The following is a 27841-nucleotide window of genomic DNA, read 5'->3' on the forward strand; positions in this document are numbered from 1 at the left end:
TAATCAATGTAATTTTGTTAGCGTAGTGTTATTACCATGACTATTACACTCTTATTACGTCATACAACTTTTGACCAATAAAACGGTACGAAAGGACGTATTTCAACCAATCATGGCTGCTTATCGCACAATTTTATCGCGTCCCTAGCATTTGTTTAATTTTATCGCGTCCCTAGCATTTTTTAAATTTTATCGCGTCCCTAGCATTTGTTTAATTTTATCGCGTCCCTAGCATTTGTTTCTTTGTTTGCCAACATTTGAAACTGCGCTGGTCTGGACGTCAAAAATATATATAAAATTACAAACCACTCCAGTCGATGCACAGCAGTTTCAAATATGACTCGCATTGGCATTCAAGAACAAGAATTAATAAAAATCACTGATCATACCTATGCATCTTCTGAAATCCGATTTACAAATAAATGAAGAGCACCATTCGGAAATCCTAAATAAGTTGAATACACCATGTAGGCCTAAATCAACGAGTTCCACTTATATTACGCACACGTCCAATATAACATCAATTGAACCATCAACCACATTCAAATTTGAAAATTGTACATTCAATAATTATTCCTTTTAAAATTATTCATGTTTATTTTTTATGTCATCGTCGTTAATTAAAACTTTTCTAACACTTGTGTATATTAGTTAGGTTATGTTATAGCTTCTGCTCTGAGAGGATAAAAAGAACTTCTGCTATATAATATTATGGATAGTCACGTATCAGAGATTGTTTAATATTAAGATTTATTGAATAGTAATCATTATAGTGTCTGTATAAAGACACTACTGCCATCTAGCATGCATCTAGCGTAATATTTGTAATGTTGAGATGGTACAACAATACATTTGGAGACAGTTGTATTTTCGTAAGTCAATTAATATTTTATTGTATTGGAGTACTTCGTTACTTCTAATCTTTATATACTTTCTTCTAATCGTGTAATAGTCAATTAAATCCCACTCGAGTTTTGATTTTCTCTAGATAAATCAAAATGTCTAGTGAGATTACTGTTGATAATATCCAAAGAAAAATAAGCTATAGGCGTATTATAACGCAAAGAACCATAGTGTGAGGAGGATCTATAAAATGCCGTGTTTATTAAATTTACCTTTACCACTAGACCACTAAATAAACATACTCTCTTTGAGTTTACTACAGTAAGTAGCTAGGTTCAACCTTCCTGTTGTGAGGAGGGATGATTTGTTGCCTGCGGGGAAACTACCTGCCGCCTACGCTACTGTCACAGTCTAGTATATACAGTCGCGAAGCTCAATACGTAGTAAATATGCAAGCATTAGATAGTTACTCACCACTATGATCGCTAATATCGTCTCATTACAGGCAATGCAAAATAGTACCGTCACAGTCTATTGTTTCTAGCACCCTCAAAACTCAAGCTTCGTGACTGTATATAGTAGAGTGTGCTACTGTCCTAGAGTGAGTACAGATACCAACTTAAGAATGAGAAAAACTGTACAGTATTCGGACAAAAGTTTTGCTAGCCAGTGTACTTGTTTTCGAGTAAAATTTCGTCCAGTGTCTTTTCTGTTATTACAATATTATAGCTTCCGTACAATGATTAGTTTCGATTAAGTCTGTTAAAAAATTATTGTCATGCGATAAAAGTAAAATCTAAATGGATACCGAAATGTAATAGTTTAAAACAAACATCGTCTTTTATATCGGATATTAAATTGCACTTTACAGAAATAGTGTACAGTACATGCCGCATTTTTCTGCTTACAAAATATTGAAAAAGGGAATTGTTACACTTAATAATTGTAATATTAAATAAATAATACTGAAGTAGTAGTAATAATCACAACAACAATAATCATCAAATTCACATATCACGACTATATCTTCATGCATATTTCCAAATGCTTACACCGTGTAGTAATGTCCGTTAAGTGAATTGTTATGTAATTATCCTCCGTTTCTGTATGTAATGATGTGTATTTTCTTTTGTTCTGGTGCATTTGTGCGATTAGTGAATATGTGCTGTATAATATTAAGATCTACAATCACGTTTCTATGGTCTTAATTTGGCATAATAGTTTTGAAAACTTCATTTTGTGATCGAAAAGTAACATTTGAGTAATTTTATATTAATTTAAATATGTCCATGGTTACTTTGTGAATAACTTTAAAACCTTAGTACGATTTAAGCTTTTCCATCGCTCTTGTCTTTCATTGTGAGTAGAAACATGAAGAATGAGAAGGACTGGTTGATCATCTGGAAATAATAAAGAATAATAAGAAGAGTAAAATTTGAGGTTTTCATTATTTTCGATGTGGTGCTTGTTCTTTTTGTTAATTTTAAAGGAACATCGAACTTTTTAAACTTAAATATCAATTCCATCATCTATGAATACAGAAGAGAGGAACTCATCATTTTGAACCAATATCAATTCTATTTCGATCATGGAAAATAGATCTTGATAACGTATTGAACACAGGGAGGTGCCACTTTCCCCTAGATATCCAAGTGATAGAGTCGATTTAAGTTCTCAAAGGTTCTATGTTCCTGCACTTTTTGAGACATCCATGAACCGGAGGGACTCAGGAGCAAAGGGGTACAAGTGACACTTTAAAAATATTTAGTGCAGCCAGTTAATGCTAATGCATCTAAAAATTTTAGTGGCAAAGGAATATATATTTTAACAATATCACACATTAAAATTGAAATAAAAAGAACTCACTGAATGTAGCGAAGCTTAATAACTTCAAACACATTTTCTGAAAAGTAACTATAGTGCACTTATACCCCTTTGCTTCTGACCTCTCAATTGAGTAATAAATAACGATTAATTGACTTTGAGATTGCCTTAAAATGAAAATGTTATATGGTAAGAATTGTACGAGTTTAAAAATCTACTTCAGTGGATTAAGGATATCTTTTAGCAGAAGAACAATAGAATTTCATATGATGATTGTTAGCCTTTAAACGTCGGTAGACGTATACCACTATTGCATGCAAATTTCTAACTCAACCCGGAGTTCGTATACCTGCGCAATCCAGTAAATTCCAGTGTTGGGTTTGTTAGCCCAGCGGTCTTCAACAAATGTTGAAAATGTTCTCCTCACACATACACACGCACGCACGCACGCACGCACGCACGCACACACACACACACACACACACACACACACAAACGCACTCATCGGATCATGGACTGTCACACCTTTTCAAATACTCCCACATGGTATCGACTTATATCGATAACATCATTCTATTATCTAACAAAATGAATCGGTTACAAATCTAAGTTATTGAATTGTACCTCGAAACGCGTTGAACGTAAACTTTCATTGTTATGAGTTTCTGAATTGATTAAAGTTGCAACACTTGCTATAGGGCGCGCCACCGATTTTGGCATGTGAAATAAGTAATGGGAAACTTAAATGCGAGTTTCTAACTTTTGTAGCAATTTATAGGCGATAAAGCTGGCACTTGTGATTGATAGATTGTTGATGTGACGCGTATTGAGGAGGAGGTACCGTTCTCAGCTGCAGTGGCAACAGAAACTCACTGACTGGACACTGTACTCAAGGACACACCGCAGGAAAGTTAAGTGCGAGTATCTTACTTTTGCCGCAGTCTGGGCAGCAAGACTGACAGCTGTGGTTGGCAGATTGCTGAAGTGACGTGTATAGGAGGTGGTACCATTTTCAGCTACACATCAATAGATGCTCGCAGACTGTGCATTGTACTCAAGGACACGCGTCAAAAACCCTGGCGTCAGCTATACCAAGCTGACAATATCTAACAAATATTTCATTATGTTCATTCATTAATAACTAAAAAACTAGGGATTTTCGGACATATGTTTGTATGACCTTTTTTTCTTGTATTGTTGTGAGGAACATGCCCCCAAGGTTTGTCAAAGTATTTCTGAAACACCTCGTATTTAATGTGTCACATCAATGAAGAACTGTGTGTAGCTGCTTATTTTAAAGTTCGTTGAAGATTCGTATTACTTTTATATATCTGATTTTTTGTACAAAGCAATAACTTAATTTTTAGACTCTTTTCGTCCCTGATGAATAAATCACATAACTAATTTGCTCTTCAAAATATTTGCATAGCACTACACACAAATCAGAATGAGCGACTTTAACAAAGTGACACAGTCTCTTGCTGATGAGGAGTTTATATGGCGCTCGGACACAATCTTCTATCCTCAAATACAACCGGAAAGGAATAAATTTGTAACGACTTTCAATAAACAATTATGTTGAAGCAGTTTATGTAAACATCCTGAAGACTTTTCAGATAACACTTGTTTGTTTAATGAAACTGATACATTTAAATGCTAAGAATCTTAAGAGAAAATACAAAACGTCCGAAATTTTCAAATAAAAAAAAATAAATAAAACAACACTTCTGAGTTCATGTTCAGAAACTTAAGGAAATTCTCTTCATATCAGATGTGCTCACCTCAGATATATCCTAGTTCATTCCCAGGAATATAATGTTACATTTTTCAATATCTCACGAATTTAATTTCATACTTTTTGAAAACTGATTTTAAAGATCCTCTCGTTGGTCGAAGAGGGGAAATAAATGTCTTCACAGCTTTCATGATTTGTTTTAATGAAGCAGTTTTATCTTTTTTTATTGCAAATATCTCAGCCACGCACTTAATTGAAAAATTTAAACTTTATATCAGCTGTTTATATTTTATTTTCTATATATGCAAGTGCCTTGATAAACAATATATTAGAATATTTGGTACGAAACGAATTTATCATACAAGTAAGTCAATCTAAATGTAATCTTAAGAGTATTGAAACTTAAGAATTGAGTACTTGTCTTGAAGAACGCTACATGTAATACATTGTTTAACAGTGAGTCATTTTCCTATTTTTTCAAAAGTTTTAAAATTGCTGCATACAACGTTCTTCCAAGCAGGTAATGAATTTTACAATGTTGAAAAGGTACTGTATTTGATAAATACAATAAGTGCGTTCGTGCTGTTCTTATGTTGTGAATATCATTTCAAAAATATGTTGTGTCATTGCGTATGGAAAATATTCCAATGATATTTAATCTATTCCTGAAAATAGTAGGTACATTCGTTACAACTGTTAGTTGCTCCAATAGCCGTAAGTTTCATTTGTCGTATGATAGTAAACATAAATGAAATATTTTAAATTGTATTTGTATCTGAGTATACAATGAATGTTTTTTTCAGCCACTGACGTAACTCAGTCGGCTAATGCGCTTCCTGCCGATCCGGAGTTGCTCGGTCGTGGGTTCGATTCCCGCTTCGCCCGATTACCTGGTTGGATTTTTCCGAGGTTACCCTCAACCGTAAGGCGAATGTCGGGTGATCTATGACGGTTCCTCGCCTCATTTCATCCAACACCAATGACGCTAAATAACCAAGTAGCTGTAGTTGGTAGTGTCGTTAAATAACCAAGTACAAAAATCTATGAGGCATGAAAAGTGTTCAAGATGTTTGCATAAACTGCTTCGACGCTAAATCTAGTAGTTGACACAGCGTCTTTAAATAACTACCTAAAAATGCTAATTCATTTCTAAGATAAGATGAAGAGTGCATGCCTGAATTTCGTTGCTGAAGAAGCGATTACTTCGCGTGCGATAACACACAGTAGACTGGATACCTAACACAACTCTGCCGTTACTAAATTGACGTCATAATGGTTTATGTATGGAAAAAAAAGACAAAATATCGATTTATGATAAAATATATCAACTTAATGAAGCCCTAACATCATTCAAACTCCGTGTCCAGTCATATTAGAGAAAGTCGACCAGGTTATTCGAGATTTTATTCAATTTTGCTAGTATTTTATTAAGAATTTTACAAATTTTACTTTAATTATCATATGAAATATATTACATAACATTTTAGCCCATATATATTGTACATATTTATGTAAACACAACTTGGGACTGTGTTTCAAGTACTTCATCAGAATTTTAATATTTTGTATCATGAAAATATTACCTGTCTCAGTTACATCTTTTATTCATATGAAAGTATATATTATTTAATTTATTTTTTTCATATTACCAACATTTTTCATAAAGTGGTTCCTTTTGAAATTTTAGCATTATGAATTTAGATTGTCAGAACCGAGAAATATGGGGCTATAACTAGCGAGATTGTTAGCTCAATTAGTTTTGCATTTGTTGATGTTTCAAATGTGAATTAAAAAATTACGCTTTCAGTAAGTTCGATCTATTCCATTTTTCATCTTTGTAGTATATTTTTCCAATGTAACATTAGCTTTCGTTACTAACAAATTAAGGTTGTTATAAAAAGTCAAATTGATATCTCACTAACAGAAAGCACACCATAACCATATCTTAGCAACTACAACTGTACGAAGTGCAAGTTTAATGTAGGGTTAATGTGTGAATTTAGTACTTTCCTAAACAATACACCAAAGACACTTACGCTCATCATAGTGTCATGTGAGACGGAAACGAACTTTCCAGCAGTGAAATAGAATTCCTGGTTGGACTTAGCGATGATGAAGAGGATGCAACGCTGATATGGAAGGGGTGCCCCAACCCAATCGGAGGCCCAGGCAGCGTCTCTGACGCTCTCGTACTGAAAAAATACGAGTATATATATATATATATATATATATATATATATATATATATATATTGTAATAGTGGCAAATAATAGAAAAACGTATCCAGACGTAAGAGTCAAGTTTGGTTTGGGTTTTAAATTATGCAGAACAATGAGAAAGATGAGTAGATTTAATAGTGCTGAAGATCGCAGTTCTGGTTTTAAATAATTTCTCTGTTATAGTTATATCTATTTATACAATATGTCGATATGGATTCACTGTGCATCTATTGATAATATCGGGAAATTTTATTATTAGATTATGACGGTACGCCAATTTTTAGAGATAATATTTTGACGATCAAATTATTTTGTTATGGATTACCTATCTCTCTACAGTGGTCAGCAAAGATTACGTAATATAAAATGCAGCCCGCAATACACAGTGAAGGGGAAGGTAGGAGGGAAGGACACTCAAACTGTTTAACGTTGAATGAACAAGTAATGGCTAAGGAGAGAGAAACCATGTCTTAAGGCCCATTCACAATTAAATTTAAACATAACCGTAATATAAACACAGAAGTTTGCGGCCAGGCTATCAAATGGGATCATTCATACTGATTCACATAAACATTGACATAAATATTGCCGTGCAAACTCCAAACTTTCATGCTTATGCTTACGTGATATGCAAACAGTACACAATCGTGGAGCGCTGATGTATACGACAGAATATGAGGAAATGGCGTCGTTGTTATGTTTCCATGGTTACCAAGTATGTTTGCTGTTATGTTTATGTTCCCATCGTGAATGTTCTTCATTTTACTTTAACGTTTACATTTTTAAGTTAACACTTACGTTATGTTTAATTTTCATTGTGAATGAATTGGTATTGATTCGAGAGATAGGGAATGTCGACCTCTGATCTATGCAGTACATCGTCGTTGTTCCTGCATTAACTCCTATGTGCAGGATATACAATTTTTCAGTTGAAGGAAAAAAACACATTAATTCATCCTATGGCAGTCGTACATAGGGGATTGTGAATTCTTACATTTTCGAAAGAAAGAAATATAATTACATATAGGAGATTTTATTGTTTGCTGTATCACTATTTAAGTTATTTAATAGAGAAAAAACCTGAAAATTGATAAATATCTCATTGATAAGTTAATAATCGATACCTGAGAAGTGATACCTCATTTCTCTAAATTTGCAGGTGAATCAAAACCCGTTTTAAGAATTAATTTTTCTCAAAGTAAACAAACCTTTTATTATGTGGTTTTCCTTTGTAAGATCTTCCATTCGAGGACAAAATATTAGTTATAATTTCCATTTTTGTGAACATAATATAGGCCTAACAATGATATTAATCATAACAATAGTAGTGATATCGATAATTATAATGATGATAATGACTAATAATGATAATAATATTAATGACTAATAATAATAATAATAATAATAATAATAATAACAGTAATAATAATCTTTTTACCATCCTTATTTTCGCGTTAAATAATGTAAAATAATAAAACATAGTAACATTGGCTACATTTATTTTTGGATGATTCTAAGTCAGATTCGTATTAGTAGGCTTAATACCTTAATACTTAATACTTAATTAGTAATAATATTGAAATCTCACAACCCTCGTACTGACTAGGGAGTGGAGGACACGTTAAGGTATGCCAGTGAAATAGCCAATTGAGTTACCACCATAAATAACCAAATATTAGCTAGCTTCGAGTACAATATCAGGAACAAAAAATATTCTAATTACTGTAAAGCCAAGCCACTGACCTTTATTTTAATTATCTCTCTTTGGAAACCATAATAAGGACCTATGCTGGGTAACTTTCGGTGCTGGACCCCGGACTCATTTCACCGGCATTATCATCTTAATTTCATTCAGACGCTAAATAACCTAGATGTTGATACAGCGTCGTAAAATAACCCAATAAAATAAAAAAATAAGGATCTTTTTCACTTCAAGTACTCACCGCACACTTCTGGGTTCCAGCCCAAGAACTTCTAATTAACGACTAGCATGGTGACGATTACACCACTTGGGAATGACTTCGATATTTGAATCGTATATTTCAGAAACCTCCTATGAACCGAAACAGGCAAAAAGAAGTTAGATATACAGTGGCTCCCTTTAATATTCGGTTCGTGATTGATTTTACAGTATTTTGCTATTGATGTTTTGTTCTGTGTTCAAGTGAACCTGCATTTCGTTGCAGATAGAACATTTAAACACTTTGTACATACCGTTAAAAAGTTTACATCGAAAGTTTAATGTTTACGATGTAATAACAAATAATCGGTAAGTAACATCAAAGTTTACCCTCTTTAATATTCGGTTTTGATTTATTTGCTTCCAATCTAATGCACGTTTTCTGCTGACAGTATTGTAGGGTTCAGTAGCGAACGTGCAATCATTCGGTCTACACGTTGTGCACAGCTCAGGCTAGGTTGGAGTACAAGTCGTAAAATGGGTCGCAAAGGAAAAAGCACAACTTTTGAACAGCGACAACTTGTGATCTATCATCACGAAAAATGGCTAAAATACACAGAAATAGCCAAAATATTACGTGTGAGTAAGAGTACAGTTGGGGATATAATAAGAAGGTACAAAAACGAAGACAGAATCGAGTCCATACCACAAAAAGGGCAGCCGAAAAAGTTAACTGAACGTGAAGAACGCTCCATCCTGAAGAAAATAAAAGAGAATCCTCGACTAAGTGCAACGAAACTTGGCAGAATGTGTTCGTGAGGAGTTTGGCAAGCAGGTAGGTGCCGAAACAATTCGAAGAGTTTTGAGGAAAGAAGGGTTTAAAGGGAGAATATGTAGGAGGAAACCTTAAATAAATGAAATAAATAAAAGGAGGCGGCTTCAGTTCGCAAGGGAACATGTCCATAATGAGGAGAACTGGTGAGACGATGTGATATTTGCTGATGAAAGCAAATTTAACGTCTTCAGAACGGATGGACAACTGTACGTGTGGCGTAAGAAAAATGAAGAACTCGAAAAAAAGAATCTGATGTCAACAGTGAAACATGGTGGGGGCAACGTCATGGTATGGGGTTGTATGGCTGCAGGTAGGGTTGGTGAACTTGTTTTTATAGAAAAAAAGGATGGATCAGCATGTGTATTTGGACATTATGAGAAATAATTTAAAACGAAGTGCAGAGAGTCTAGGAATTAAAAATAGTTTCAAGTACTATCAGGACAATGATCCTGAACGCACAGCTGAAAAAGTGCGTTTATGGCTTCTATACAACTGTCCCAAGGTAATCCGAACCCCAGCACAATCACCGGATTTAAATCCAATTGAGAATTTGTGGGAGGAACTTAATCGCAAGATCAGACTAACTCCTATCACTTCCAAGACAGAACTGAAACGGAGATTAAAGGAAGAATGGAGGAAAATTAGTCCCCAATTTACTACGAAGTTATCCAGGAGCATGCCAAGGCGTTTGAGGGCTGTTTTGAGGCAAACGGGGTATTCAACAAAATATTGTTTTGAACAAACCGAATATTAATGAGGCAATATTTTCTATTAGAAATAATGTAATAATGTTTATCATTTTTATTTATATAACAGAGGAGATTTCTTCATTTTGTTGTAAATCTATGTAATTTAACAGAGAGTATACTTTTGCTTTTATTATAGTGCAAATTTTTATTTTCATTAAATTTTTTGAAAATAATTAGTGTATTTATTTTAATCTTACATGACAGTCAAACCGAATATTAATGGGAGCCACTGTAGGTTCTGCTGCGCGTGCCGATTCAACCGCACCAGTACTCTACACCACTGAAGATGTTCACCGCAGCAGTGAACGAAACGTTTGGTCACACAACCAACAGACCACGGCCTGATAACACGAAAATCTTTTCTCCTATTGACGCCGGACGTGTAAGCCTAGACTGAATATAACATAATTCAGGTTAAAATTGAAACTTACGTGAGAACACTACGAATAATCGACAGAACTTTATTTCTGAAAGTCTGTAGGCATACAAAAATGAAATCTTACAAAATAATATATGGACGGGTGCTCATGTGTAATAATCAAGAATGATCAAATATACAAAAATGAAATCTTACAAAATAGTATATGGACGGGTACTCATGTGTAATAATCAAGAATGATCAAATATACAAAAATGAAATCTTACAAAATAATATATGGACGGGTACTCATGTGTAATAATCAAGAATGATCAAATATACAAAAATGAAATCTTACAAAATAATATATGGACGGGTACTCATGCGTAATAATCAAGAATCTATACTAATAATAAATCTGTAGCCGAAATGTTTCTGGTAATATTCGATTTTCCAAAAATAATTGGTCCGAACATATATAATTAACCACCCTGAAACCGAAAATCGCTTTTTTGAAATGTTTGTTTGTATGTATGTCTGTCTGTCTGTATGTTTGTTACCTTTTCACGCGATAATGGATGAACGGATTTCGATGAAAATTGGAATATAAATTATGTTCGTTGTAACTTAGATTTTAGGCTATATGGCATTCAAAATACATTATTTAAAAAGGGGTTTATAAGGGGGCCGGAATTAAATAAATCGAAATATCTCGCTTATTAATGATTTTTGTGAAAAATGTTACATAACAAAATAATTTTAATTTTAAATAAAAATAATTTTCGATAAGTTTTGTTCTCTGAAAAATTTTGATAGGACTGATATTTAATTAGATAAATGAGTTTTAAAATTAAAATAACTGCCATCTAAGGCCGTATAATGAAATAAAAAACAAATGACTTCGTCTATAAGGGGCCTTGGATAGCAACAATCGAAAGCTATGAAAGATAGCCTACAGAGAATGTTTCTGTGTTTGTATGAAGTAATATCGGAAGCTAAATTAACCGATTTGTATAATTAATTATTATTTCACCATTGGAAAGTGTAGTTTCTCTAGATGGACATAATGCTATTCTGTTATTAGAGTAACTTCTGATATGATTTGATATGATATGATATGATATGATATGATATGATATGATATGATATGATATATGATATATGATATATGATATGATATGATATGATATGATATGATATATGATATGATATGATATATGATATGATATGATATATGATATGATATGATATGATATGATATGATATGATATGATATGATATGATATGATATGATATGATATGATATGATATATGATATGATATGATACATGATATGGATATGATATGGATATGATATGATATATGATATGATATAATATAATATAATATAATATAATATAATATAATATAATATAATATAATATAATATAATATAATATAATATAATATAATATAATATAATGTGTAATATTATATAATATAATTTAAGTTATTTGAAGGGTTCAGAACCATTGTAGCCCAAGCGCCATTTACTGAATAGGTAGAAAACAAGGGTTAAAATTAAGTTATTACCATAATTCAATGGAAACCTATAACAAGTAAAATAAAGTATACACATTAAATCTAAATGATGTCAATGTTCATTAAACTATGGTTGCATGTAATAAAAATTAGAAACATGTTAAAGGAATTGCCATTGCACCAATGAGTGGTCTCTGGACCAAAATGATCGCATTTTAATTATTTGGATTCAATTTAAATTAAGTAACATATTAAACGATTTATCCTTCTATCAAACATGAATGCACCCTGGATCAAATGTCCTATTTTAATTATGAAATTACTTTATATTTATTTCTAACGGGTGCAGCGGAGCGCACGGGTACGTCTAGTGATCAAATAAAAAATAGAATGCATAACGACTCACTTTAATCCAGACAAATTTCTCAGAATAACGGCAAGCTACATAGCATTAGACCGGAAAAACAATTAAGGCATTTTGAAAGACTACATTAATCTATTTATGATAAATTTGGTACAGAATATTAACAAATGGGACAGGATCGGGATATCTCAATCCACAGAGGAAAAAGATCGCTTGTAAGAACATCGAAAAGGTGGCGGGAGACCATAACAGGCTACTAGGCCTGAAACTGGAAAGGACGTTGATGATTATGATGATGACTATGACGATGATCGTGGTGACTGATGACAATGACATGATGATGAGTGTAATGGCTATGACGATATGATAATCATGATAACTATGATGATGATGACTGATGAATATGAGGAGGATCAAAATGACTATGATCATTACATGATCATGATGTCGATGATCATGAAGACTATGATGATGATCAAGTTGACTTTGGTGATGGTGATGATTATGATGATGACCGTGATGACGTTTATGATGATAGCGATGATGATTATGTCATTTTGCAATGTATATTATTTATAATTAAGAAGTAAGCGAACGTGGGAAGTCTAAATCTTTCTCAATATTCCTAAGATCGATAAGTTTTCTTAAACTTATTAACGAAGAAAATTAGTTTAGTATGGTGGACAACAAACATGTGACTATCAATATGCGAAGAAAAAATGTAAGATGTTTCTATTGTTTTATGGAAGCATTCTAGTTTGTTTACAGAGACCATATATTTTTAAAAATATGACAAAGAATTGAATTTTCTCTTGCGTATCTTGGTACATGTTGCAAATAGTTCTTACCTTTTCGGATGTAATCGTTCCTATTCTGCAGTAACAGAATAAGAGACCGAGATACAAGCAGTATGTCAGGACAGCTTGTGACATATCAGTGTAATCTCCCCAGCTCTGAAAATGAAAATGAAATAGATATATTATGATTTACCGACGTTTATTTTTGACGTACAAAGTGATAATTTTTCGCGTTTAATGAGATTCTTTTGTAAGAGAAAACACATTAGTAACTTCAATATCGTCGTTGTTCCTGCAATAACTCCTATGTGCAAAATATAAAATGTTTGAGTAGGAAGAAAAGACACATTTATTCATCCTATGGCAGCCGTACATAGGAGACTGAAAATTCTTAAATTTTCGAAACAAAGCAAAATAATTACATATAGGAGATTTTATTATTTGCTTAATCACTATTTAAGTTATTTAATAGAGTAAAAATCTGAAAATCGATAAATATGTTACATAGGAGTTATTGCAGGAACAACGACGATATATATATATATATATATATTTAGTAGATTATTTTACGACGCTTTAGCAACATCTTACGTTTTTTAACGTCTGAATGAGATGAAGGTGATAATGCCGGTGGAATGAGTCCGGGGTTCAACACCGAAAGTTACCCAGCATTTGCTCAAATTGGGTTGTGGGAAAACCCCGGAAAAAAACCTCAACCAGGTAACTTGCCCCGACCGGGAATCGAACCCTGGTTTCGCGGCTAGACGCGCTAACCGTTCCTCCACAGGTTTTGACACGACGATATAATATAAGGACACTTCTACGATTATCACTGTACCTGGGCAATTGGGGGGAGGGAAACATAGCTAAAATCTAAGAAAGTACGAAGAAAATATTAAAAGTCAGAATGAGGGAAAAAGCAGAAAAATAAGAAATCGTAAAAAAAGGAAACAAAAAATAGTATAGTAAGAGCGGGCCGTATATGAAAATAGGCTTAATGGAAATGTGAAAGAGGATAAAATAATGAGAATACGAAAATTGAATACGAGGCGGGAAGTTAGCTTCTGGAATACGCGTTCTAAAAATCGAAGATATTTCATTTATATATTATTTTATTCATGAAGTTCAGTTTTCCGTAAGTACTAACTTCATAGCGCCCCTCCTTTTGTCATATCATCAGCTCGTACATTCTTAATAAATTATACAAATTAAAATTGTGATTGAGTAATAGAATTAAACTGGGAAACGGTTACACGGCAAATACACATACAGTTTTCTTCAGATTATCTGTGAAAATGGGATGTATTATACGGCGTGTAAATTGCAACATAATAAATATAAAAAATTCTGGATGGTAAAAGAGGAAGTATTTTAATAAAAAATTTCAATTTTTCAGAAATCTGTCTTTAACTGCATGAAATATTATTTATCTTTGAATTTATTAGGGTTATTAAATTAGTAGATAACATCATGTAAAGTAATATTACATTAAAACGTTAATGTTACTATTAAATATAAATTAACACATTGTCTGTTTATCACAAATGTTTTGTTATTAGACAGGCAACATATACTCATTCCAATTATAATTTTACATTCAAACACAACATGTGAGTTGTTGATAGTATACTGTACCAACACAAGTTATTATTTTGCACTTATGTGCTCTCAAGTATAAATTTTGAAAGATTTCTAATGTGTTTGAAATGTAAAATCAAGACTTTCTAATACCAAATATTGTCCACCGCTTGTGGAGTAACTGTTAGTATGTCAGACCGTGAAACGAGCATGTCCGAGTTAAATACAGGCCAGTTACTTTATGGTGACAGCTCTGGCCTGGCGACGCAGTGGTTTGGGCGAGTTCACTGTTTGTTCGAAGGGGTGTTCCTTTTAGTCTTCCCCTGGCTGCGTTACCGGTCACATCTCGGGAGCGTTAGTGTGGGCGTACAGTCGCGCTAAGGACGTACTACACCACCACTGTCTTATGTATTGCAATTTAGTGTGTTTGTTACGTACATTTCATTTAGTTACTTAAATAGTTGTAGTGCTTCTGTTTTGTATTGTTTAGTGTGTAGTATTTATTGTCTAGATTCACTGCTATTTTCTGTTTGTGAAAATGTTGCCTGTTAGAAGTAAACTGAAAGGTCGGGTACTGCATTCGCAGTCGCGAGAAGTCGTGAGCAACGTGTAGCGCTTTATGAAGATAACGTCGGAAGAAAAAACCTAACGAATGTTGGAAAACTTATAGCAGAGTTTACCGCTGTGTCTGAGAGCTGTGTTAGCCAAATAATAAGGAAGAGTAAAGACATTGATAATCGGCGCCAAAATCAACTGTGGACAACTTTAATGAAGCTGTCATAAGACGAACCAAAGCAAGAGTTCTATATTTCACAGAAATAGCGGCCCACACTTTAAAAAAATATATTATTGAAATTGAAAGACTATCGAATTTCAGGGAGGTATCTCGACTTTGAGGAAAGTTATTTTGAAATTAGGATTTCACTGGAAAAAAAAAAACACAAAATAATCGCTAAATTCTGGTGGAGCATCACAGCATTAGGGCCAAAAGTTTGCAGTATTTGAGGAAAATAAAGAAGTACAGACAAGAAGACCTCCCCATCATTTACATGGATGATGATGATGATGATGATGATTGATGATGATGATGGGAAAGGTAACAGTGAAGCACTGATGAACATTACCGGTATTTCGGCATGAGTATATTTCATTGTTAATTAGTGATTAACTGTGAAATATAGTGATTCGATTGCTGCTCATTGTATTTCCACATTAGTGTTTATTAGTGACTATTGTTCCGCACTGCTGCTCATTTTATTTCCAAATTAGTGTTTATTAGTGACTATTGTTCCGGAGTATGAAGTGAACACAGTGACAGGAGCTCAAAATTATGCAGACCCTGCAAGGTGAAACTTCATTTCTGATATGACTGTATTTCCCTCCCTCCATTCGCTCCGTCTCGGGTCGGTCTCCCTCCCACAGTCGAACCTCCTCCTCTCTCGCGTCGACGAGCTGTCACCATAAAGTAACTGGGCTGTACCTGGTTGGGACAAGTTACCTGATTGACGTTGGCTGCATTTGAATTCGGCCTTTGCAAGTATGGTTGGGAATTAAGGTTTTGCTAACTCGGGTCCAATATCTTTACTCGATCCTGGCTATGTCGACATAATGTTTGGAACTACACATTTTTAATCTTTATATTTAAAAATTCATCAGTAGGAAAAACATGTGTTGAACGTAATACAAAAGAACCAGTACCATAAAAATCTGAAAATTATGAAGCTATTAACTCGACGTTTGACATGGATGTGTAGCATACCTTGATGTTCAGTGCCAACATCCCAATTAATAAATTGAATAGTCTACATTTTAAGGAATTTTAGGGAATTTCTAGAGAAATGAAGTAAACAATGATCTAAAATCAATTATTTCATGGGCGAAAAAGTTTGGACTGAAACTGAACTCTGAGAAATCACAGGCAATCATAATGGGAAATCAACGACTTTTAAGTAAATTAAACACAGGAGACTTATCTCCTGTTAAAATGAATGAAACTATTATCCCGTACAGTGATAGAGTAAAAAATCTAGGAATTTATATGGACAATAACTTAAGTTTGAAAACTCAAATCACACACATGTGTAAAATAATTTTTATGAAAATTCACGCACTTAAAAGAATTCGAAATTTCCTTCCGTTGCTTCTCAAGAAGAATTTAGTGCAGTCGCTCTTGATGCCTCATTTTGATTACTGTGACATTCTCTACACTGACCTCAACATGAAATTGACAGACAGACTACAGCGTGTTCATAATGCATGTGTTCGATTTATTTGCAACGTCCGTAGATCTGACCGTATCACACCTTCACTAAATATGCTGTCCTGGGTCCGTCTCAAAGAGCGAAGAAGTATTCACTCTCTCACTTTACTCTTCAAAGTTCTTCAAAACTCTAACCCTAGCTACTTAGCTTCTCGTTTTCAACATTTTTCCTCATATCACGAAATAGATACTCGCTCACAACACCATATCACACTCTCCATTCCTAAACACAGGACATCCTTCTACTCTTCATCTTTCACCGTCTCTGCAGCTCATCTCTGGAACTCTCTACCACAACATGTCAGACTATCGGACATTGTCTAGTTTCAAAAATAAATTAAAATTGCACTTTTTCAACTCAGATTCCTTCCAGTTATAAGCCCTTTTCTCTGCGATAGTTGTGTAAAAAAATAGGCTATATATTTCTTTTCCTTCCTTTCCCCTTCTTGTTCCCTTTATCAGCTGACGAACTTATTATCATAGCCTTTTATTGTGAATTTTTTTTAATTTTCTTTCTTTTTTTATTATTTTATTATATTCTATTTTTTATATTCTTCCTTATGTTTTCCATATTAACCATTTGTGCTAAATGAGTTGCTCTTGCTATATTCCAATGTATTTTACTTTCTTTTTGTTTTCTATTATGGTATTATTTTCATGTTGTTTAGTGTCGATTTTATTATGCTATTATTATTTCTCTTTGTAACATGTTAGTATTCTGTTCTGTAACTTTCTTGTTAAATTTTAACTGCTTGAATACTTTGTGACCTGGTAGAGTGTAAGAGAAGGCCCTATGGCCTTAACTCTGCCAGTATTAATAAAGAATTATTATTATTATTATTATTATTATTATTATTATTATTATTATTACTGTCCACACCTGTGGAGTAACGGTCAGCGCGTCTGGCTGCGAAACCAGGTGGCCCGGGTTCGAATCCCGGTTGGGGCAATTTACCTGGTTGAGGTTTTTTCCGGGATTTTCCCTCAACCCAATACGAGCAAATGCTGGGTAACTTTCGGTGCTGGACCCCGGACTCATTTCACCGGCATTATCACCTTCATATCATTCAGACGGTAAATAACCTAGATGTTGATACAGCGTCGTAAAATAACCCAATTAAAAATTATTATTATTATTATTATTATTATTATTATTATTATTATTATTATTATTATTATTATTATTATTATTATTATTATTATTAGGTTTTCAGTGATGAGCGATATATGCAGACTCTTAATGAAACGCGAAAAAATATCAGACAATAAGAATATCTTGTACTATATCATGCACCAATAATACCAAGTGCTATTGAATGAATTTCTCGCAATATAAGATAATTTAAAGTGACATTCTCATATGTTCAATTCCGTAACTTAGGAATGCACGTTATTATTCATTGCAAAGTTCACGGCGAAAATGAACATTTCGGCTCAAGCATGTGTTTACTAGTATAGCTTCAGAATGTCGGCAGTTGACTGTACTCCACGAACACTAAGCGACGACCTGCTTTTTCATATCCTTACCCATTGCATTTCCTGTGTTCGGCGTACCCAGTGTGTCTTTAACTTCAATCTTTAGGCAGCTGGAATAACAAATCTATCAATAACTAAAGAATTAGATGAAAACAAAAATTATTTTTAGCCCATTTTATCATACAACTGTTCGGAAAGTTAGGGACGTATGAAAATGTGCCATCACCAAATACATCCAGATTCATTCATTCATTGTTCTGCCCAAGAGCAGGTCTTTCACTGCAAACCTAGCTTTCTCCAATCTATGTTTGAAGTTTTTCTTGGGAAAGATAAATGCGGTAGTCGGATTGTCAGCACAAAAATTTAGGTAGCGTTGGTATTAAGAATTGTAATGTCTCCTTTATCATAATATGTGAAATTATCTATATTTTCATAAGATTTTTACGATTCATCAAAAAACGCAGTTTTATTTACGTGCCCTAGTGATTTTCCTCCTTTAGGACGAAAGATCACAGACCTATATACAAACATTTAGATGTTTATCCGATGACTTTTGTAAATATCGGTTTCAACTTCAGCCGAAAATAGCTTTTTGTGATTTTAAGCAGTCATTTCACGTAGGTATGTCAACTGTATTTTCTTATGATGTACGGTTATTAAATGATTACGCTTTCATTTATTTCATTTGGTGGAAAAAATCAATAACTATATTTCACAAAAATGATTATAAACATAACGACTCTGAAATTAGTAAATTTGTCAAAAATTTTTTCGTGCTACTACTGCTGAAGCCTGAAGGAGTCGCCGAGAGTTTCACCGAGAACTTTGTTCCGCGGATACCAAACAACACGCAAGTGGAACATATATGAAACTGAAAAATACAAAAATAATGAGAAGGAAAACTGATAAAAGATGATTTTAATAAAAATAAATCTTAGAATTACAAAAGACACCATGAGCTGATTTGGGTATGTTCGAAGTGTGTCTAAGTATATTCCCATCACTTAACAAAATCAGTTCAACACATTTTCAACTGAAATTTTAACAAATGTTTCAATTTTAAGGGAACCAGGTAGTGATTAGGGGTCAAAAATCCGAATTTTTATTTTGTGTTTTAAAATAAAGTACAAAACTGGTCTTTAAAACAATATAAATATTGTGGAGGGTATTTCTGCAGATAAGCCTTTTAAATGGCCTCTTTAAATTTGGCGGTGCATGCAATTCATACATTCTTTTTTATACAGTTTTCCATAAGTTGACATTTTCAAACTTAAGTGCATTTTTCTCTGAAATTACTGAATCAATTTACATGAAATTTTTACAGTGTTTTCTGCAGCCTGTGTTCTACATTGTAGACCTACGGGTTTCAGAATGCCACACACATAACACGAGAAAAAAATTATATGCATTGAAAAAATTGTAAAAAATTTTTAACAAAATTCAATATTTTTTTCTGTTTCACTAGGGGTGAAATATTTAACTAAATTTTGCTTTGGAATTTACAATACACAATACTGGATAACTTAAAAAAAATACAAGGTATATGAATGAAGATAATAGCAAGTAATGTGCACCTGAAGAATGAGGTACACTTAGCAAAGTTGGAAAACAGGTTATCAGTTAGGGCCTTTCTTTTGCACTTGAATACGAAACTAATTAGTTGTCTTTTATACCACTGAATTCAGAATGATTGATTGCATAAGCCTGGAAATCTTTATTCCTTTCTGAGCACTAGAAGCCTAGAAATATTCAACTAAACTTTTGTATTGAAATGTTTTAATAGCACAGTATCACTACCCAGTTCCCTTAAACAGATATTTTAAAGACATTTTAGTATAAATAAATAATATAACTGAAAATAAAGAAATTTTACCACCATTTACTTTTACCATGCCAACATTGATATATCAATGCTGATAGTCCTAAGTACGTATAAAATGATACGTTATAAAATGACAAGGACAATAGTAACTAACTGTTGTTAATGAGGTCGAATTTAGTAATCTCCACGGTGGCCGAATTTGTTGACATGTTGGTGTCGAATTAGTTTACAAGTTGGGGCCGAATTAGGTGTAATTAGCTAGGATTTGGGCCAAATTAGTAAATAGTGTTGAGTTTTTCCATTTTTTTTCCAAACTCATTATTGGCAAATGCTGGGTAATTTTCAGCGCTGAACTCTGGATTCATTTCGCTGTCATTATCAACTTCTTTCACTCTAATGCTAGATAAATGTCATATTTGATAAAAGTAGTAAAACAAATAATTAAAAATATATTATATATTGAAAAATAAATTATACATATTAACCTTAGTGAATTATTCAAGTACAATTTGAAAGTCTTTTTTTTAAGAATATGAATCGATCTTACATTGCCACGCCTTCACAGAAGCGTATTTACAAATACTCGCTGGAAAATTTTACACACTTGTTTTTGTATTTCACACAGTAAATTAATATAAAGCTCTTTCAAATAAAATTAGTCAAACGAAGTTTTGGCATTAAAATTGTACTCCTCCTACAATAATAGTTACTTAAAAATGTTTATAATATCTTGTTTGATTTGTAAAAGGTACGATAGAGTATATTTCTGTTACGCGAACACAGGTCTTTAGTAAAAGTTCACGTTTTATGTTAACTTACTACTGGGTGTTCAGTTCAAAATTTGTCTTGGCTCTCTGTATGCCTTCATGTGGCTAGCTGATGAGCCTAGAGAATTCAATCTTCCTACACTTCCGCAGCTCAGGTGTATAATCTAAGAGGCAGAGAAGTTGGCTAGCAAGTACGGCGTTCATTCTGAAGAGTACGTGCCGATACGTACGGTAACGCCAGTAGTGGCAGGAATGTGAACTGTTTGGAAATACGTACTGTCGGGATATGGGGAGAGGGTTAAGACGATTACTTACGTATTTGTTGACATTAACTTCGACGGTCAACATGGACACGGAGCATTTGATTTGTGTTGTGGAATGTTACCGTACGCAACCGATGATAACAAATACCCTGCGTACGACTTGCCGGCGCAAAACACAGTTCGAAAGAGGTTATGGTAGCACACAGACCGTACAGACCGCCATCTGTTGCTACGACGTTCAAGTTATACCGTACACGTTCTCAAGTTCAGATTGAAGAACGCCTTAAATAATAGGCAACTTCTCTAACATTTAAGCTGAAACTCGCTTCAAATCGGTGACCCAACAACAGTGACGTCATGACACACTTTGAAATGAACACCCAGTATAAGGAAATGGCAGTGGAATTCTTTGTCACGAAATGAAATACGATGATTACTATGTGTGTGAATGTTCTGATAACTCTGAACAACAAAAATTTTCCTCCGACTTAAAACAATGTGTCCCTTATGGTTTGATGTGCACTGAATCCCAAAATGCATATCTTTTCTTCGTATCACGTAAGGTTTTTAAGATATACTATGTTTTCACTTTTCGATAAGCTCTGTCCCAGGAAACATCTGGCACGGGTTGAGGGTATAAACTAAAACAAAAGCTAATGCATTTTATGAGTTTATGATTTATTTACGGTTTCTTATGGTTGTTAGCATGTTCTTTTGTACTTGTAATAAATAAACAGATATTGGTCCTTTCTATTAAGTAAATTTCATAACAGTTCAAAGTGAGGTCTATGCAATGAACATACAAGGATGTGGTTTTCAGTATTTAAAGGAAACATTTACCAGTTTGAGTGAAGGCAAGTTAAGAGAGGGAATTTTCATCGGCCCACAAATTCACAAAGTTTGGCTGACCCTTTGTTTGAGGAAAAACTTTCCGTTACAGAAAGAATAGCATAGCGCGCTTTCAAAGATGTTTTCTCAAATTTCCTTGGAAATTCTAGCGCAGAGAACTACTGCAAATAAAAATTTTTGTAGAATCCATGTTAGGTGCATAAGACAAAATATGTCTCTCAAAATACACTTTTTACATTCTCATTTTGATTTCTTTCCTCCTAACTTTGGAGCGGTAAGCGATGAGCATGAGGAAAGATATCATCAAGAAATATCTGAAATGGAAAGGCGATATAAAGGAAGATGATCACCCAGCATGCTTGCAGACTATTGTCTGTTCCTTGTAAAATATAGTCTCGGATCTAGTTATAAACAGAAGTCATCCAGAAAATTATTTTAAATGTAAGTTCAAATTCCGAGATTTTTCTCACAATACGCATGAAATGTTTTTGTTGTTGTGTTTTAAACTAGGGCGTTATGTAACATCATTTTTGTATCCAGTACACATTTTTCAAGTATTATGAGCAATCCTTCGTGTGTTGTAATTTTATCATTGGCAGTGAAAAATGCTAAATAAGTTTTGTCATAAAAAATTCAATTCATTTTCTCCGGAAAATGGTACGTGATGGGGCATTGGATTTTAAATTCAGATTTAGGGCACATATATTAGTATTATTATTAGTATAGTATATTATTATTTTTGTTTCGCAGCAAGACAAAAAGTAAAAATTTGTTGTTCAGTGTTATACAAGCAGATGAAAAGGAAAAACCGACCGATATTTCTTCATTGGCTAGTGTTTGAAACGAAGTGGTAACATGATTGTTTAGAGGTTTGGAATATATATGTTTCTGTGTTCGGGGAAGTATTAATTGCGCACAAAAAGTCATAGAATGCAAGCAATATTTTAAAGAACTTAAAACATACCTATTTTACCGTGAATCCTTAACCTGTTTTCTTATCTAATGTCTCAAAAGTAAGTTTTGCGTTAAATTTTAAAGCTATCAAAGTGAATCTATTACGAGTTGAATTAGCGTTCAAAGAAATTATAATTCGTGGTATAATTCCAAACAAAACACTGAATTTCACAACAATAAAATCGTTGTTGACGTTTATATTGATTCATGACTTCCACACTTTTTGGGAAGCTACAGAAAAAAATATGCTGTGTATTAGTGTCCTGCAATGTTCGAACATGAGAGAAGAAACTAAGAAATTACAAATATTTCCATATGAAATAAGACAAACTGATTGCAAGTTTTGTGCTAAAATCCTTGCACAGTTAAAACATGAAGGGGTAGGAGTGAAAGACAACGAATATTTTTATAACAAGATGTAACAAACACGAGAGACCTCCTTCGGTGAATATCGAACTTCGCCATACTCGACAAACTTGAACCGAACATACACCTGTAATTCACTACGCTCGTGTGCAGCATTAGTCTCACTGCGTTCAAATTAAAGGTATCTGAAGCAAAAAATCGTTCTATTAGAGAATAATTCTGTGTTGTTTGGTAAAGGGAAATGTCATAAAAATGAGTTTGGAAATAAATAAAAATTAAACTTCCAACCCTTATTGCAAATAAATTTCTACACATATAAAACATAGTATTCTTTCGACTTTTGCACACTCGCTTGTATAATTTAACTTGTGTGTTCATCTGGGGAACAAAATTCCATCTGCACAAAAAAATGATTTATCCCCCTTTAGCCGAACACCACAGAATTACAATTGTATAATACCGTAAATTTGAAATATTTTAATAAATTTTATTACTAGTATATACTTTACCGTATACAAAACCAACTGTGGTAACTTTCGAGGAATATCACTTTTGTTGACGTCGTACAACATTTTGTCTAATATCCTTTTGAGAAGATTAACTCCGTACGTAGATGAAATTATTGGGGATCATCAGTGCTGTTTTCGGCGTAATAGATCGACTATTGATCAGATTTTTTGTATTCGACAGATAATGGAGAAAAAATGGGAGTATAAGGGTACAGTACATCAGTTATTCATAGATTTCAAAAAGGCATATGACTCGGTTAAGAGGGAAGTATTATATGATATTCTTATTGAATTTGGTATTCCCAAGAAACTAGTTCGATTAATTAAAATGTGTCTCAGTGAAACATACAGCAGAGTCCGTATAGGTCAGTTTCTATCTGATGCTTTTCCAATTCACTGCGGGCTAAAGCAGGGAGATGCACTATCACTTTTACTTTTTAACTTCGCTTTAGAATATGCCATTAGGAAAGTTCAGGATAACAGGCAGGGTTTGGAATTGAACGGGTTACATCAGCTTCTTGTCTATGCGGATGATGTGAATATGTTAGGAGAAAATACACAAACGATTAGGGAAAACACGGAAATTTTACTTGAAGCAAGTAAAGCGATCGGTTTGGAAGTAAATCCCGAAAAGACAAAGTATATGATTATGTCTCGTGACCAGAACATTGTACGAAATGGAAATATAAAAATTGGAGATTTATCCTTCGAAGAGGTGGAAAAATTCAAATATCTTGGAGCAACAGTAACAAATATAAATGACATTCGGGAGGATATTAAACACAGAATAAATATGGGAAATGCGTGTTATTATTAGGTTGAGAAGCTCTTATCATCCAGTCTGCTGTCCAAAAATCTGAACGTTAGAATTTATAAAACAGTTATATTACCGGTTGTTCTGTATGGTTCTGAAACTTGGACTCTCACTTTGAGAGAGGAACAGAGATTAAGGGTGTTTGAGAATAAGGTGCTTAGGAAAATATTTGGGGCTAAGCGGGATGAAGTTACAGGAGAATGGAAAAAGTTACACAACACAGAACTGCACGCATTGTATTCTTCACCTGACATAATTAGAAACATTAAATCCAGACGTTTGAGATGGGCAGGGCATGTAGCACGTATGGGCGAATCCAGAAATGCATATAGAGTGTTAGTTGGGAGACCGGAGGGAAAAAGACCTTTAGGGAGGCCGAGACGTAGATGGGAGGATAATATTAAAATGGATTTGAGGGAGGTGGGGTATGATGATAGAGACTGGATTAATCTTGCACAGGATAGGGACCGCTGGCGGGCTTATGTGAGGGCGGCAATGAACCTCCGGGTTCCTTAAAAACCATTTGTAAGTAATTAAGTATACTTTACCGTTTTACGGAGACGAATCTGTTTGTACGAACTTAAATCAGGTAAAACATGTCAAACTGTTCAGTAGAAATCACTGTACAATTTGTTCTTTTCTGCATTAGATTAATTAAAATTATTCACTATTTTGTAATCCTACGAAATTACTTGATTCTCCATTACTTTAGAACTGATTTCTACAAACTATATTACAATATAGTATTATACTTTGGGGTTGTGATTTTGGTATCACCCTCATGCCAATAACACTGCTGCAGAAGCTAATGTCTTAATAAGTCTCTGGATTATCCCACAGAACTGTTATTTTCTGAATTTGAAGAATTTAATATCAATCAAATTTATAAAAATATCTTATTTTGGATTTCATACTTAAAAACCGAAATTTAATTTAATTTGTATTCACATAAATATAAACCTAAAAGATCAAACAACATAATGCTTGACAGAAACTATATGTACCACAGATGTAGCTTATAATCACATTAGCAACTTCGGTCCAGGCTATGTAACAGGTTAACAGCTAAATTCTCATACATTCCATTCACTAATACTCCTTATTGATTTTTATATAGACACAATATATATATATATCTTTGTTCTAGCAATAAGTTAGTGTCTGAAGATGATTCTCACAGAAGGGTGAATATAATTGCCATCAATAGAAAAACCCAGAAAGCGATGGTTTTAGACCCTACGATTTGCTTTGAACGAGACACGAATCAGGCACTGAAGGTAAATGATGAAAAGCGAGCTAAATATGTATCTTGTCTTCCATATCTCAGTGAAAAATATAGCATTTCGCTTTACATCTGGGATAGTACAGGCTTACTATTTGGAGCGAGGGGTTGTTTACCAAAATTTACATGTAATATCCTTAAATCCTTTAAAATTCCCTTTTATAAGTTTCAGAAGATTGTGATGGAAATTCTGAAGGCCGCTCTTCAAATTCTACACAATCATTTATTTGTTAACATATAAATTTTTGTTTTCATGTAATATCGAATAATTATTTTACTCGTTACATTTCCCTTTATCTTTTTATGTTTGTTAATTCCGGATCCCAGTGGTCAACCTCACTTGAGGACGGAGGATTTTAAATAAATCTTAGTAGTTATTTTTGTTATTGCTATTATTATTATTATTATTATTATTATTATTATTATTATTACAGGCCGAAGAAGAACTAGAAGAAAATACAGGGAAAATGGGAAAATTTTCCATCGAAAATTTGTGCACTAAAATTAAAATTTACATTTTAGTCGGAACGTCGAAATAGTATTAAAATATTAGAGTAAGTTTCTCTTATACTTTTCATAATATGTGACAATAATAATGACAATAATAAAAGTATTATAAAGAATGCTCTACGTACCATAACTAAAGAGAAAGCAGTTGAACAAAGGCCTGTGAGCAGACACAGAAAAACGCCACACACCATAGTGTTTACATTCTTTTCCAGCAAACTCAGGTACCTGTAATTTAACATGAACATAAAGCACTAATAGTTCAGCATCTCTAACATAGATAATCACTGGTGTAAGGTATATGGAGCTATGAAGTTTACTTTGTTGTATCTTGATGGAGTCGAATACAATTGTTCAGTTGTTTCTGGTTTTCACTTCGTGCCCACACGTCCATTGTCATGTACTCCTTCTCTATTTCGGAGAGAAAACCAGATATTTTCTCGAACTGTGTACACCCAATGCATGCGAGCAAGGCGAACAGGTATATTGGACCGAAAAACATTCCCAACAAATGGAAAGTAGTAATGACCTGCGGAGAATGTAAACAATTAATAAAAACAATTATTTGTTATAACTATCAAATTGTACTCATATATAATGGTTAGATGTAATGTACTAATATCAAGGGCCGTATTATTATCTTTCTTGCAGAGTCATAACACTGCACATATTAATGCTCCTTTTGACGTGATACTTCAGTATGTTAAATAGCATATAATAAATTATATTATTTAAAAAATAGGATAATTAAAGTACCAATTACTTTTATCAAAGTTACTTGTTTAAATCATAAGTTTATTTCTCATCTCATGACATATTTTAAACAGAAAACAGCAGTAACTGATATTATTACATAATCTTATGGTACCCATTTTATTTAACCTGAATTATATTATTTATATATATTATTTTAATGTACCGAAGTACATATGATATTTCCATGCAGATATTCTGCGTCATCATACGATGAAAGAGTAATGGAAATATCATATGTACTTCGGTACATTAAAATAATATATATGATATGCGTAAATCACTTCGTGATTTAAGACGGCGCTTATTCCGTCGGATCCCGGCCAACTAGTCACTCATAATGAATGCACCTCAACACATGTGTGGACTTCGGTCCTACGTTCATAGACATCTATGACGTAGTGCAGAGGGTGGCCACCAGAGGGAACCCAAGAGTTGGAGCTTAATCTGAGACGATTCTGTTCGACGCCGGGGTTGTATCCGGTGTGGCTTAGTG

At 33.5% G+C, this 27841-nt stretch overlaps 1 protein-coding gene across 2 annotated transcripts in view; it reads right to left on the reverse strand.

Annotated features, from left to right (window-relative positions):
- Positions 1–477: 477 nt before the first annotated feature.
- Positions 478–27841, reverse strand: part of LOC138694745 (odorant receptor 85c-like) — a 49824-nt gene continuing 22460 nt past the window's right edge. The window contains exons 3-7 of one of the 2 annotated variants that reach the window (XM_069818760.1): positions 26913–27121; positions 26721–26820; positions 13197–13301; positions 6439–6594; positions 478–2243 (exon numbers count right to left, since the gene is read on the reverse strand). In XM_069818760.1, the coding sequence (XP_069674861.1) occupies positions 2172–2243; positions 6439–6594; positions 13197–13301; positions 26721–26820; positions 26913–27121 (642 nt within the window). In that variant the 3' untranslated portion in view covers positions 478–2171. The remainder of the gene's footprint in view (positions 2244–6438; positions 6595–13196; positions 13302–26720; positions 26821–26912; positions 27122–27841) is intronic. The other variant, XM_069818761.1, reaches the window with a different exon arrangement.

The sequence above is a fragment of the Periplaneta americana genome, chromosome 2 (assembly GCF_040183065.1).
Source record: "Periplaneta americana isolate PAMFEO1 chromosome 2, P.americana_PAMFEO1_priV1, whole genome shotgun sequence".
NCBI lineage: Eukaryota > Metazoa > Arthropoda > Insecta > Blattodea > Blattidae > Periplaneta > Periplaneta americana.